Below are 15,146 nucleotides of genomic sequence, written 5' to 3'. Positions count from 1 at the left end.
CCCTTAACGCCTCGTGGTTCTCTTCTCGAGCAACCGCTTAAAACTCCTACCTCCACTTGTTTCTTCCGCCATTTTTCACTCAGCTGCTTGTTAGACTTAAAATATGGGAAGCGATACAGAAGCAGAGAAGTCGATTCAAAAGGAGAAGAAGAAGGTCATCTCCCTTGCTCCAATCGCTAAACCTCTCGCCGGGAAAAAAGCTTCAGAAGAGGACATTCAAGCTCATTCAGAAAGGTACCACTCTGATCCTGTCCTCGATTCTACACTTGCAAAGCTCGTTTAGTGGCTTTTTATTTATATGATTGTTAGCGGTCTTGTTTGTCTGATTCTGTTTTTATCGGTGGCTTTGTCACAGCTGCTGGAAAGAAGTGTCTGAAGAGAGGCGTTAAAGAAGTGTGAGAGCATTCGACGTGGTCAGAAAGGGTTAGTTTTCATTTTTTTTCATGTAGTCTCTCTTGCGTGTTGAATGTGTCATGTGATAGTCTTTTTTGAGTGAACCGTGTACAAATAAGCCGATGCTCTGGATTAAAACGTAATGAATGTAGCATGGTACTGTACACGAATAATGATTTATGGATCGACATGTCTGCCATCTCTGATTTTTAATATGATTAGACGGCCTGGTTTAGATCCACATTCTTAGATCTTTAATTTTGTACTTGGTTTAGTTTTGCATATGGTTGTTTTGATTCGTGTACAATTAAGCCGATGCTCTGGATGAACTAGATGAAGGTAGCATGGTACTGTGCACGTAAACCGAGCTTTCTGCGGATTGACATGTCTGCCCTCTCTGAGTTTTTTCTTTGATTAGAGGGCCTGGTTGAGATCCACATTCATGATGTTAGCAGTTAGTTAGTTAGTTTGATGTGAAATCCGTGTACAATTAAGCCGATGCTCTGGATTAAAACAGAATGAAGGTAGCATGGTACTGTGCACGGAAACTGAATCATGAGTTTGAAATGTCTGTGCCCTCTCTGAAAACCTTTGTATGTTCTTTGATTTGCGGGCCTGGTTTAAACCCACATTCTCTTTGTATGTTTATGTTCTTTGATTTCAACATGTAATAGATTGTTGTTCTTTATTGCAGAATATGTGTTATAGCTGGAAACATATCTCCCATCGATGTGATTACCCATGTTCCAATCTTGTGTGAGGAAGCTGGTATTCCTTACGTCTATGTTCCATCAAAAGAGGTAAAAGGACATGTTCTTTCCTTACATTCTCTATTATCTATTTTCTTATTGCTTTTTGTCTCGGGTCTAAAAAGTCAGTGTCACTGTATGTTTTGTTGTAATGCCAGGATCTTGCGCAAGCCGGTGCTACAAAACGACCTACTTGTTGTGTCTTGGTCATGCTTAAACCTGCAAAAGGAGAGCTAAGTGTCGAAGATCTCGAAAAGTTGAAGTCAGACTACGAGCAAGTTGCTGATGATGTTAAAGAGCTTTCATCATCTGTAATCTGAATCAGAAAAACACACGAACCGTGTCTTTCTTATTTTGTTTGTTTGCTTAATGAATATGATGAGATTTTAAAGCCTGGGAAAATGCTTATTCTATTTGCCAACTAACAAAACCAAAAAGAAACTGTATTAAGCCCAACGAAAATGCTTATTAGGGGCCGTTCTAAATGAAGATGTTTATAAATCCGGTATTTATTACTTGTTGAAGTATTTGGTCGGTTTAATCTGTTAATCTTATCAAACCATACCTCTCGGTTATTGGGTTTTTAACCGAACCAATTAGTGAAACTGCAACTAATTAATTATTTAATTAATTGAGTTAAAACTGCTCGTATAAGAAAGAGAAGTTGTATTAAGGCCCATACGACCTTAAGATGTTTATGGATTCGGTATTTATAACTCGTTCAGAATAAATTAATTTATTCTTTCGGTTTAATCTTATCAAACCATTCCTCTCGGTTATTGGTTTTTTTTGTCAACCCTCGGTTATTGGTTTTTAACCGAACCAATTAGCGAAACTGCAACTAATTAATTATTTTACTAATTAATAAATAGAGTGAAAACTGGTCGTATAAGCTGTGACATGAACGCTTCAACTCCAGAATTCGAGATCTGGAGAATGCGAATCTGAAGGATCTTCGAATTGTGTAAATTTTCACCAGATCCAAAGGTACCAAGAGAGACTGAGGAAGCAAGCATGGGGTGTTCGTTTTCGGGATTGAACGCGCTTTACGACAACGGCGGAGGCGACGTGTGGATCAATGAGAACCGTTTCAGGATCGTGAGGCAGCTCGGCGAAGGCGGATTCGCGTTCGTGTTTCTGGTGAAGGAGATTGTCGCCGACGCTTCGTCCGGTGGCGGTCTGGCGTCGAAAGTCAAGGATCCAGCTCATCTCTCCGGTTAGTACTCATCATTTTTCTCTAATGGATCGTGATATTGCTGATTTTGCGTCTCCTTGAATCTGCTGCGTTATCTCGATTGGATCTGATCAGATGTGATAGAAATCTATGTGAGAATCAATGTAGAAATCGTATGTGTTTGGTTTAAGCTGGGAATCGTTGAAAAATTGATTAGATCTTGTGTAAGTTGTTTGATCCGTGGTGAATCTGAGATTCTGCTGTAGATGATGATAGGCATTAGCATTACAGTGAATCATCCACCTTCATATAGTTGGATCTTTTGATCTTTTTATAGCGGTTTGATCCAGATGAATTTTTTCATGTTTGTCTCATTCATCACTGTGGTCTTTATTTGTGATTTTATTTCCTTGTAGATGATGGAACTTATGCGATGAAGAAAGTTCTGATTCAGAACAAGGAGCAGCTGGAACTGGTGCGGGAGGAGATTCGTGTTTCGTCTCTGTTCAGCCACCCTAATTTGCTTCCTCTCCTTGATCATGCCATTATTCCTGTTAAGGTAGATAGATAAGCTCTCTGATCTGTAGTTTTTCTCGTGTGAATTCTTGTTTTTGAAAAAGTGTGTTTGGATTTTTGATCTTGTCAGGGTAGTGGCCAAGAGGGAGCTGGGAAACACGAGGCCTTCCTGCTGTTTCCTGTTCACCTGGATGGGACCTTGCTGGATAATTCCACGGCGATGAAGGCTAAAAAGGAAACATTCTCAACAACTGATGTCTTGCATATATTTCGTCAGGTAACAAAACGCTCTTTTTAAATCCGTCTTTTGATTTTTTTTTTGTTACGTAGCTTGTTAATTTCTTACTTTGGCTTTCTGCAAATTTCGTCATCTTTCTCAACTAACAATTACCTTATGCTGATTTAGTATGTATTGAGAACCCACTGTATGACTAGAACCTAGTGATTAATATTCAATGGTTAGCCCTGAATTGCAAAGTGTTTTGATTACCTAAAGTTATCCCACTGCAGCTTTGTGATGGACTCAAACACATGCACTCTCTGGAGCCACCATATGCTCACAACGATGTCAAACCTGGAAACGTGCTGTTGACACGTAGAAAAGGACAGACTCCTCTTGCGATTTTGATGGACTTTGGGAGTGCTCGTCCTGCACGGAAGCAAATCCGCTCCCGTCAAGAGGCCTTACAGTTACAGGTTCTATCTCCATTCCTTTGTTCATTCTACTACGTATTTTTTTTATATGTGTATCTATATTCCAGTTCTTATTAATCATGGACTTGTGAATATGCTTCATGTTTACTTTAATAGGAATGGACAGCTGAACATTCTTCAGCACCGTTTAGAGCTCCCGAGCTCTGGGATTGCCCAAGCCATGCGGATATTGATGAGAGAACTGATATCTGGTCACTAGGCTGCACACTATACGCAATAATGTAATAATAGGATCATCATCCCTCTTTAGACTAAAACAAAGACATGCACTTTGAAGAGAGAGTGTTTTGGATAATTAAATTTGTGGTCTTCTTTCAGGTACGGTGTGTCTCCGTTTGAATATGTACTTGAAGAATCTGATGGAAGTCTTCAGCTTGCAATCGTTAACGCTAAGATCAAATGGCCAAAGGCAGGACCAAAGGCTTCGTATCCTGAAGCACTTCACCAGTTCGTGACTTGGATGCTGCAACCTCAGGCTGCGGTTCGACCTCGCATTGACGATATCATCATCCATGTCGACAAATTGATCGCAAAATTCACCAAGTGATTCCCTATTCAGGTGGTATAATCTAAAGAGTTTAAAAGAAAAAGGATTTTAATATACATTACTTGCTCTCTTTATTTATATGTTTAGCTATTTTGAAAATTCCCATATTAGATACATATTAAACCACATAATATTTTCGTTTTATCTATTTGTAAGACTTCTTTTTAAAATAATGTTATTTATCAGACAGATAACAATTTTATATATGTTTTTAATTGCTGTTAATCAACCTCAGTTTAGTTATTCGAAGTTTGTGTAATTTTTATGTGTGTTTTTAATTGTTAAAATTCCTAAAATTTGTTTGTTTAGGTAAAAATCATTTCGCTATATTATGTTATTCATCTGTCTCAAGATTCACAACCAGTGTAAGGAGAAACACCACTTGATCTTCTTTCTACAAAAATCACAACTTGATAATTGGTTGTCATATAGTATGTAGGCCATCGTGTATTTTAAGATGTGCATAAAGGATTGTTCACTAGGTACAGTGGTACACATAAATGCTTAGCCGTAGATGCTGATAACATGATGTTGAAAGAGTTATATTCCTTTTTTTATCAAAAAAAGAGAGTTATATTCCTTTTTAAATAAAATACATGTTTCCTTATATACGAATATATATTGAGAAATATAAATTCCACACATATATATCATTGTATGACCTTTTACTATTACAGATTTGAGTCACTTCAAAAAAACAAAAGTAATAAAGACCGTAAGTCAATTTTCAGGAAGATAAATGTCTGATCGCTATTTATTTTAAACGTAACTTCTGTCTTCTGTAACTCTTTAAAGTGAAAAGATCTACAGTTCCCCACTTCCCCACAACTAAAATCATGATCATACGCTTATACCTATACCTCTATAGTTCCATTTTCAGAAACTTTAAATACCAAATCGCATCTAATATCGATGACAAAATTATAAAGAATTTCAGACATTTCGATATAACATTATTCAGAATAGTTTCAGCCTCACCAATATAATAACATTGATTGTTGTATAATAAACGTATGCGACACATTTCATATACTACACAAATTTCTTATGATTATAATAACTACGAACGCTTTTTTTTTGTTAGTAGTAACAATTAGCAGGAACGTTGTAAAAGCTGTTTTAAGGTTTGACATTCTCTGCAATTCAGTTGAAAGAAAACATTACACAAATACACAATTATTTAGCAATATTGGTATTTCTTGTAAAATCCCAATGATAATTTAATTCATGTTAAATATCATTTAAGTATCATAGTAAGATTGTAAAATGTATAGTCATATATTTAATTCCTCTTATATCCTCTTTTTCTTTTATCAAATCTGATTAAGAACATAATTCTTCAACATCACAAGACGATCATGAACTGAAGTTAGGGTGATTGCTTGTAAGGCTGTGACAAAAGAAAAAAACATTTAATCCTTAATTATTCCCGATATAGGTAAATTTCTGCATGTTATATTTAATTTGCTGTTGTGACAAAGCAAGCGAAAGATGTTTGAACTTTTTGAGGAAAATAAAAGACTTTAACAGCAGTAAATTAGAGAAAGACAGAGCAGCGCAAGTCACAAGGATCGATTTAATGTATATTATACAGCGATCATATAATACTCTTTATTTAATGTATATTACACATTCTCCAATATTTTTCTCACCAGATTATAATTATTCTTCTCTAACCATATTCGAAAGGTTGCAAAAAAATAGAAACATAATAAAAAAGTCTGGAAGCATTCTTCCCTTACACCTTCCTTCGTTATAATAAGTGTTGTCCTCTATACTTTCATGTTAATATATAGAATAGCATTGATTAGTATTTGTACATTGTACATACTATGCTCCCGTTTTGTATATGATCGCCAAGAATTGATGCAAGTCTTGCACTCCTTATTTACAATACAGTTGTTTTGTCTGTAGAAAGGATGTGCATTTAACTTTGTCGAGAAAAATAAATGAATCAATTCTCAATATGAACTCTTTATTAAATCATCTTTTATAGTATATGTGAAAGGCTTATTTGCAGTATTATAAACTCAATGACACCTAAACCTACGTTGTTTTAAAAATATGACGTTTAGAGTTATTGCATTAAAAAGATGCATGCTACCTCTGCGAGGTAAGAGACTTCACTTTCTCTCCTTCACGGCTTCTAGCTGGCTCTTGCTGTTCTCATCAACTCTCTCCATTTATGGCCCTCTCTCTCTCTCTCTCATATTTTGTTTTCTTAATTCAATTCTTGCTGAGGTTCTTTTATCAAAGGTTTTTATGGTGTTAAATTCCTATTAAAGCTGCAATTCTATCAGAGTACACATGGAGCCATGATTATCCAAATATATGGTAATTTAGTTAGTTTGAGTAAAATGGTTTTGATTAGTTGAGTCAATGTTAGACTTCCCTTATATCCATGACCTAATCATATTTTGTTAAGGTTATATATAAAATTACCGGTCAATATTCACTTGTTGCTTTTCCTTGGTTAGATATAAAATAGTTTTTGATTAGGTGACTCATGGTTAGATATAAAAATACAGATCCATATTCGCCAAATTTAGCTTTAGTAAAATAGTTTTTGACAATTTAGTTAGCTTGAGTAAAATACTTTAGTTTTTTTTTATATATATTTAGACTAATCCTCTTTCAATTTTTTTTTGCGTGTCTTCAAGCTCTAATTGTATTTTTAAACTGTTTAGATTTTTATACATTGAAAATTAATTATTGGATGTGTATGTTTCATGTTTGTCTTGTATTATTTAATTTGCGTATATAAATTATAGGTTATGAGCTGTTATTTGGTCAGAAAGAAGATGAGAGATAAATAGCAACTAGACCTTGACCCGCCCGACCGGGCGGGTATTTATTTTCATATTTTATTTTGTGTTTGCATTAATTATTAAAATTAATTAGTCATGTCTTCAAATTATATAAAATAAATCTATATTTAGTGTTTACCAAAAAAAAAATCATATAAGCTAGGTTTCATAGAAACAAATCTAAAATTTATATAATTAAATGTCTATGTAAAATATTTTGGAAACAAATTTGTAGAATGAAAATTATATCAAATAAATAACTATGGTTACTATCTTACTTAAAAATTATACATTAGTTATAAAGTTGAAAAGAAATTAAAATAATTTTTTTTAAATAAAAAAAATGTGATTTTTTAAAAATTCAGTTTACAATTTATAAGATAATTTAATTATCATATTATTTTTTATTTAACTTTTAAAGATATTTTAAATGGCCTTCGGGCTCTGAACATCTAAATTAACAATTCAGAGAATATGTATACTACTAAAGGCCCATTAAAATTATGTCAATGACTAACCGATTTTTTTCCGGGAAAGAGAAAAACAGAACTCGCGTATAATCATGGTCAGTAATACTGGTCCTCATCTTTAACTTGAATTACGTTTACATTGCTTAGCACAAAGAAACTGAATTATTTTTTGTTTACGTTTAGTAAATGTATTGGAATGGATTCGATTTGTCTGAGGAAGACTTGAAGCAATTTAAAATATATAGCCTTCTCTAAATTCCTAAAAAGGTAAATTTAGCTTTCTCTGGTAATAAAAAGACCTGAAGTAATTTAAAATATATATCTTTCTCTGGTAATAGTCATCTTATACTGATTAGTTGTTGGTCGGTATTTCCTTTTACCAACACTGGATACCTTAGAGTTTTCAATCACACCCCACTCTCCCAACTTTAAGTTTCGCTGGGTCCGAAACATGTGTGGTCTGGCGCATGATACTTGGATTTTCACACCCTGTAAACAAACAAAAATCATTTAGAAAATTAAAGTATAAAGAACATTTAAACGGATGTGTAGGTAAAACTTACAGTCTCATCAGCCAAAACCTTTTCGAGTGTTTCATCAGAAACATAGTGCTTCCATGATTATTCACTTTCACCTGCACACGCCATTTAATGGACCTCGGCTTCAAGTTTTTTAACAACGCGAAACTTTTGTTTTTTGACACTATGAACCATAAGAAGCGAACTATAAAATTGTTTAGGAGCTGTTGAGGAGATATTGACTATGACTGCAAGGTACACTATATATATAACGTGAATTTAAAACCTTAATGAAGAGAATATACCTAAAAACATTGCAAAAGAGAAAATTTCGTGATTTAATGTAACAATATAAATTGTTTCCAAAAAATCGCATCTATATTATTCGAAAATATAGGGATTTGCTTGGAGTTGGAAAATTTCCCTTTACAACGTAATTAATGCTTGACTGTTCCGCAAGTTAAGCAAAAAATAATTATTTTGGAAAAAAATCTAAAGATAATTTATTATCCATCACGGCCATAAGTTGGCGAAATTATGGGATACAATTTCTATGTTTTATAGGCATTATACGAATATTTGAGAGTGATTGTAGGATAGAATTTATTATTGGCAAATATATTTTGTTTAGGTTTAGAATTTATTGATTTGGTTGCTTTAGAAAGATTGGATCATCAATGATATTATAAATTTAGAAGTTGGCGCAATTATGGGATACAATTTCTCTGTTTTATAGGCATCCTACGAATATTTGACAATGATTATAGGATAGAATTAATTATTGGCAAATATATTCTGTTTACATTTAATAAACGAATATTGTTTGATTTTATTATAATTATCCATACAAATGTTTAATAATTTTTATTGTTTCACGTTGAACATGAAAAACAGATAGTTTAAATTGTTTCACGCTTAATAATTTATTTTAATTTAGTTAATTATAAACAGATATCATGAACACAAAGTTATGAAATGTAAAAGTTACAAGTAATGAAAAATAGAAATTAAATAAATTCCTTTGTAAAGAACTAAAGTTATCTTGCTATTTAAACAGGAATATCAAGCTCTTGGAGAAGAAGAGAATTGCAGATTAAAGTGTTCAGTTGTTTTATTTTTCAAGTAATTCGAAATTTCATGGTTTACGTGAAGAAGAAAGGAATTTCGTTAATGTGTTGTCATATAATTGTAGTTGATTTAGAGTTTTCATGTAATTTAGTTAATTATAAACAGATATCGTGAACATGGGAAGTTGTTGTATCCGTTTATAATGCAAAAAAAAACAGTGAGAAAATATGCATTAAATTAAGTGAAAAAGACAAGAATTTTTTAAGGAAAGATTATTAATAGGTTCAGTGGCATGAAAGTGTAATTAACATTGAAAACTTAGGAGCATTTCCTAAGTGTACTTCTCTTTTAATAATAGAGATGCTCAGACGTTGTAAATACAACCTCTTGTCCATCTCTATCCTTCCCACCCAACTCATCCTCTTATCTATAAAAGTGACCCTCTAATTATCTTCTAACTCCTCAGAAGATAAATTAATTCTTTTTCTATCTCGTTTTGAAAGAATATTCCCTATTTTCTCACAACGCAATAACTTTTAAATTATAAATTATTGTCAATCTTTTTTTTTCTTTTCAAGAAACTCTCTCTTATCTTGTCTTTTATCATCAAATGCACATACATACACTTCAAACACACGCTTACATGATATGTAAACGCGTTTACATTTATGTGTATATATATCATGTGTATATATATATATACACACACACACACTTGCTTATTGGATTGTTTACTTAATATCTCAGTTTCTTGTGGTTACTCTCTCACTTTAGGGTTTTTTTTTTCTTGTTGGTCTCTTTTGTTGGGACTCTTTGTTTCTTCTTCTGTTTAACTTATATATAGACACAAAAGGAGTTGTAGTTGCATAAAAATGGAGTCTGGAAAGATCTTTGGAACAGAAGAGGATTCTCGCAGCTGTGAATCTGGATGGACAATGTATTTAGCCTCATATTCTCAGGACCCCGATGACGACGGTTACTATAAAGATGGTGATGACGAAGATAGCGATGGTGGGGATTCAATGGACTCTGATGCATCTTCTGGTCCCATGGAAGCCACATCAACTCTCAAGCTTCCTCAAGAGATTGAAGAACAAAACTCTACAGAGAAAAAGAAGAAGAGTAATGAGGAGATGGTTTTGGTGGAGCCTAGGGTTCACAACAACAATCATTATGACGATGATAATGATGATGATTATGATCAGGATGATGGTAATGATACCTACAGTGCAGTTCATAGTTACGTTGGTGCAGTTAGACAAGGGTTTGTTTGAATTTATCGACTTGATGTTTGTGTTTCTTTTAATTTATGTTCAATTACATGATCAAATGCTATGTCCTTTTTTGTTTAATGATGGAAAAGTATTTTCTGCCTGATGATTTGCTGATTATCTACTATAAGTAGCCTATCTAGCTGATATACGCTAGAGAAGTCTTAACAATTTACAACGAAATCAGAATACCAAGTACTAACACAGTGATGAAGCTGATGATGATAGTGACTATATATGGGGACAATGATGATGATAGCTTGGGTCTCTTGAGATATACATCAATGCATTCCATTATGAGGCCATAGTACCTTGTTACGGAAATTGTACATATATATACATGCCATCTTACTATATATTTCTCTTTGTATTCCCTCCATACATACTAATTTTTAATTAGCTAGTGCCCATTAAAATATATACACATAACATTTATGATAACAAAATCTTCCCACTATAATAGTGTTGATGCATGTTAATCATAGAATTGACAAACGTATATAATAACTTATTATTAATAAGATTGTAATTATCTAAATATTTAGCATGTTTTGTTTACTACATCATATCATCAGATGCTATTCGTGAGGAAAATTTAAGAATTTATAAACATAAACTAGATTCATAAATTAGAACATAAATTTATAAACAAAAATTCATAAAAGTTTATACAACTAACTTACACACAACATAAATTTTACAACTAAAATTTTACGTTCAAAATTGAAGTGATTATTCACAGTCAAACTAAAACCGATAAACAAGATATGGGCAATTATCTTAAATAAATATTTTTTAAGTTTTTGTCTTATTTAAAAGGTAAAAGATCCTTATACATTAGATATATACATACAAAAAAAAAAATAGTTTTAAATTATATGTATTCAAATTCAAATATTTTTATAAATTATTTATTTTATGATTTTTTGTTTTCGAACATTTTTTGTTTTTTCAAAATTTTCTTTTAAAATTTGAAAATGCTTTTTGTAACTATTTTAAAAAAATTCAAAATTTCCATTTTTTTATTTTATAAAATTTCAAACCTCAATCTCAAAACTCTACCCTTTTAATCTGAACTCTAAGATTTATATTAGTTAACTCTAAATGTATAAGTGTATATTTACGGTCATTTTGATCCAAGGCTTTATTTGTGTCAAAAACAAATTAAGGACTATCTTAGAGTATTTTTTATTTTATTGAGAATTTATATTTACCAAAGCAATGTATGTTCCATCGTAGTTGAACGAACTCTAAGATGTCCGCAGGTAGAATAATTAAGATCATTAGATTAATTTAAAAAATAACGTTGCATAGATTTGGTTCGTGGCTATAGACACATACAACACACACGTGAACACAGAGTGAGTTGTATACAATTGAGAGATTGAGACATACAAACGAGAACCCATCATCTTTGGTTGTATCTTTAGTAGAGACAGGGAAACATGTTTTGTGACCAGAGGGGACATACCTCTTCTGCACGTGTATGTCTCTGCACTTCTTTTGTTTTTGTCATTTTACCCCTATTTTTTTGACATTTGTTTACATGCATCCTCCTGTTGCAACTACACAACTACAAATTGATAGTTTGATACTTACGTCAAATCTATTCTGAAAACTTCCCAAGGTTTTTTTTTTTTGTAACTTAACTTCCCAAGGTTTGTTTCCCAAATTGTTAGTTTTAGGATTTGATCGGAGGAATTTCTATAAAAAAGTAAATGGTTCCACATAAAAATGGTTCTAATGCAATTAGATAGGGTTAAAAGTGAAAGTTTCACTTACTCCACATACGTATATATAAAAAAAACTATTATATAGATATGATTTGAAACAAATGATTATAGGTAATGGACTTGAAATATGTTCCTCAATGTAAAGCTAGCCTCCCAAAGCCTATTACTATCACCACATGGCTCACAAACAACGAGGACACAATACAAGATATATACTACATAAACAACTAAGAGACTGCTCGACTCAATCCAAACATCGTTTTCAGTATTCAAAAGACGACAGATCATATTATATAGAGGATTTATAAAACAAAACCATGAGTACTTGTTCTTCTCTGGCTCTTCCTTTATGAATTGCATAAACAATACATTGATCACACACAATACAAGATAAAACATAAAGAACTAAGATAAAGCTTGACTCAATCCAAATTCATCGAACATATATCAATACTATTAATTTTGGAACATGTTCAATTGATATTAGTTCAGTCCAATTTAAAATAAAATGAAATCTAAAAAATAGTTGCATAACCTATAATATAACTTAAAATAAAGTCAACCTTCGATTTTGATAACCACCCACTACCATCCTATTTTTAAAGACTATTAATATCGCATCATCAAAAGTGTTGGACACTATTTTTTTTTTAACACAGAAAAATGTTGGACAATATATTTTTGTTTTTTTTTCCTTACTCTTCTTTCTTACCTAATAATATAGCCTATGTCTAAGTCCAAAATCAAAATATGTACGTAACAAACAAAAATATTCTAGAGACTAAGTATATTATTCTAAACAGTTTCGAATTTTATATATATTATAAGTAACCACCTTCCAAACTCATATTTCAAAGGTTTATCTACTAGATTCTTGACCATCCCTGATGAAAAGCAATATATATTTTTGTTTTTTATATTTTTTTTAGAAATTTAATTTTTATATTTATATTTATATTTATATTTTTATTTGTAATTATATTTATATTTTTCATTCATGTTCCTAATTTAATAGTATTAACATGGCAATAAATTTCGAATTTAAGTATACAAAACATATTTTGAAAACATAATTAATAACTAAAAAGAAAAAGGTTATCTAATGGTTCAACCAGTAGTTCAACCGGTAACTGAATTCCAGTTTAGTGACTTTTGCAGGATTTATTGGGTTTTTAAATATTGATACTTTTCACAAAATCCAAAACTAGATTTATTTTGGGTCACTAGGTTTATCGATTCAATCGCGAGTTCAGATCATTTTTAAAAAGTTGATTTGATATTCCAATATATCTATTCTATTAAATTAGAAACATACCTATTGATATAAGATTAGTTTAACTATTTTAATGCAGTTAGTTATCAAAATATATTGCTAATCATTTAGTTACAAACAAAAACACAAATATGATTAAAAGTAAAAATATAAAAATTCATTCGTTTCTAAAAATATAAAACGAAAAATATACCCGCCCTTTGGAAGGCGGGTCAAAATCTAGTACACATTAATTCTTCAATATTCCAAGAAATCATATATAGAGGACGTACAAAACCAAACCATGACTACTAGTTCTTCTCTGGCTCTTCCTTTGCTCATAATCTGCATCATGTCTACGCAATTCAAAACGACAAACAGGACATGTGTTCCTCGTGCATTCGCCATGGTACCTATGTTTATAACTATAACTATGTGGATGTTTCGATTTCGATCATGATTGATGAGTTACCCATATTTTAATCCCATCAGGACTATCCCTCGACAAGTTCAGGTAGTGACATAAAAATAACTTAGAATGAAACTTTAATACATGTTACCACCAAATTAATTTTTCCAAACTTAGGTAAGGAAACAAATATACTTTTAGAAAGGAAATAATTCAAAAAGTGCAGTGAAGCGCAAAAGCGGTAGATGGTGATGGTATAATGGTCATTTCAAGTTGGTAGGGTCCTAGGGAAGACGGTGAGAACGCAAAGGCTTTGGCTGGTGAAGGAAATGATGAGCTTACAAGACTTAGAGAGCAAGTAAGTGAGTTGCTGACAAAACTATTAGAGAAAGTAGAGGTTTTCAAGTCAGTGGAAATATCAAAGACTCAGGTGAAAGAGATGCATGAGAAGCTTGAAGAAGCAAAATGATTGGTTGCTGAAAAGGAGACGCTGATCAAGTCTATGCAGTTGCAGTTATCAGACACAAAGGTTAAAACCCATTTTTCTCTCTTCAGATTTGTTTCTTTTGAATCATGTTTTGAAGAAAATATAGACTGCCTAAAGACTTTATCATACCATCTTCAAATGTTAATAGCATTTTTTTTGCTGTCTTCACTAGATCAATCTTGCAGACAGACAAGCCCCTCTTGAGAAGCAAAGACAACAGGAACAAGAGCAACCAAGCTTCAAGAAGATCTAGCTTCTCTTCAAGGAGACATCTCTTCCTTCACACTAGTATTTCAAACTCTGGCAAAAACAGAATCCAAGAAACTCGACAGGGATGATTATATGATGCAATCCCATATGAGTTTGACCATCTTTCATATCTAGTAAGTCAACACACAGCGATGATCATCTTCCTTTTGGAGATCATATCTAAAGCGGTTGCAACTATATTTTTAAACCAGGATATGATGTAGGTGAAACTGAACTGAGGGAAATGGAAGACGCAAGATTAGCTTATGTTGCAGCTTTAGGTTCCACAGAAGAGCATAAAGATGAGGAATCTCTAGCCATGGCTGCTAAAGCTCGAGCCTACTTGCAATCACTAGCCTTTAGATACTCTCAATCATCTTCAGTTACTTTCTTTGTATGTAGATGAAAAAAATTGGAGAAGGTAATGGTTTTTACTCAAGAATGTGTCTCTCAGTTATGAAACTGCAACAAGTAATAGAGTAATTGGTTTGTTTTCGTTCCAATTAAAAAAAAAAAAAGAGTACTCGTTGGAAGGTAGGGATGTTCTTTAAAAAGCAAACATAAAATTTATTGAATAAAAAATCTGTGTTACATCAAGTGCTTATATTGTTGATTTTTAGAGAATGAAAACTTAATAAATGAATAAAATGTTTCTCATAGGATCTGGATCTCTTGTCCGCTAAACCTACCCTAAGAACTCTGGATTAATCATGCTCTTAGAGATGCTTTTGTGAAACACTACTCTAAAAGCAAACGTCTCAGCTTACGTTGTAACTAAGATTAAAATAA

General features: G+C 32.3%; 3 protein-coding genes, 3 non-coding genes and 1 pseudogene across 6 annotated transcripts; all 7 read left to right on the top strand.

Moving 5' to 3' along the window:
* Positions 1-19: 19 nt before the first annotated feature.
* Positions 20-1,536, top strand: LOC108826973 (H/ACA ribonucleoprotein complex subunit 2-like protein). Its single transcript, XM_018600317.2, is given in 6 exon segments — positions 20-190; positions 192-234; positions 356-395; positions 397-423; positions 1,088-1,193; positions 1,301-1,536. Coding segments are annotated over 6 exon segments (465 nt in total). The 5' UTR covers positions 20-103; the 3' UTR covers positions 1,463-1,536.
* On the top strand, positions 534-639 carry LOC130508892 (small nucleolar RNA snoR100). Its single transcript, XR_008943076.1, has one exon. It is a non-coding gene; the product is annotated as a small nucleolar RNA snoR100 (small nucleolar RNA).
* LOC130508890 (small nucleolar RNA snoR100) lies at positions 725-835 on the top strand. Its single transcript, XR_008943075.1, has one exon. It is a non-coding gene; the product is annotated as a small nucleolar RNA snoR100 (small nucleolar RNA).
* On the top strand, positions 910-1,027 carry LOC130508889 (small nucleolar RNA snoR100). Its single transcript, XR_008943074.1, has one exon. It is a non-coding gene; the product is annotated as a small nucleolar RNA snoR100 (small nucleolar RNA).
* Positions 1,537-2,028: 492 nt separating the features above from the next.
* On the top strand, positions 2,029-4,318 carry LOC108818527 (uncharacterized). Its single transcript, XM_018591525.2, has 6 exons — positions 2,029-2,358; positions 2,733-2,875; positions 2,963-3,109; positions 3,343-3,528; positions 3,643-3,767; positions 3,865-4,318. Exons 1-6 carry the CDS (start codon positions 2,157-2,159, stop codon positions 4,091-4,093), a joined length of 1,032 nt encoding a protein of 343 aa, XP_018447027.1. The 5' UTR covers positions 2,029-2,156; the 3' UTR covers positions 4,094-4,318.
* A 5,013-nt stretch (positions 4,319-9,331) lies between these two features.
* LOC108840899 (protein SUPPRESSOR OF PHYTOCHROME B 5) lies at positions 9,332-10,336 on the top strand. The gene has a single exon (XM_018613704.2). It carries the CDS (start codon positions 9,829-9,831, stop codon positions 10,228-10,230), a length of 402 nt encoding a protein of 133 aa, XP_018469206.1. The 5' UTR covers positions 9,332-9,828; the 3' UTR covers positions 10,231-10,336.
* A 3,180-nt stretch (positions 10,337-13,516) lies between these two features.
* Positions 13,517-14,763, top strand: LOC108839064 (protein MICROTUBULE BINDING PROTEIN 2C-like; annotated as a pseudogene).
* The last annotated feature ends 383 nt before the right edge of the window (positions 14,764-15,146 follow it).

The sequence above is a fragment of the Raphanus sativus genome, chromosome 2, assembly GCF_000801105.2.
Source record: "Raphanus sativus cultivar WK10039 chromosome 2, ASM80110v3, whole genome shotgun sequence".
Lineage (NCBI taxonomy): Eukaryota > Viridiplantae > Streptophyta > Magnoliopsida > Brassicales > Brassicaceae > Raphanus > Raphanus sativus.
Note: the sequence above shows the minus strand (reverse complement) of the source record. Positions and strands in the feature narration are given on the sequence as shown.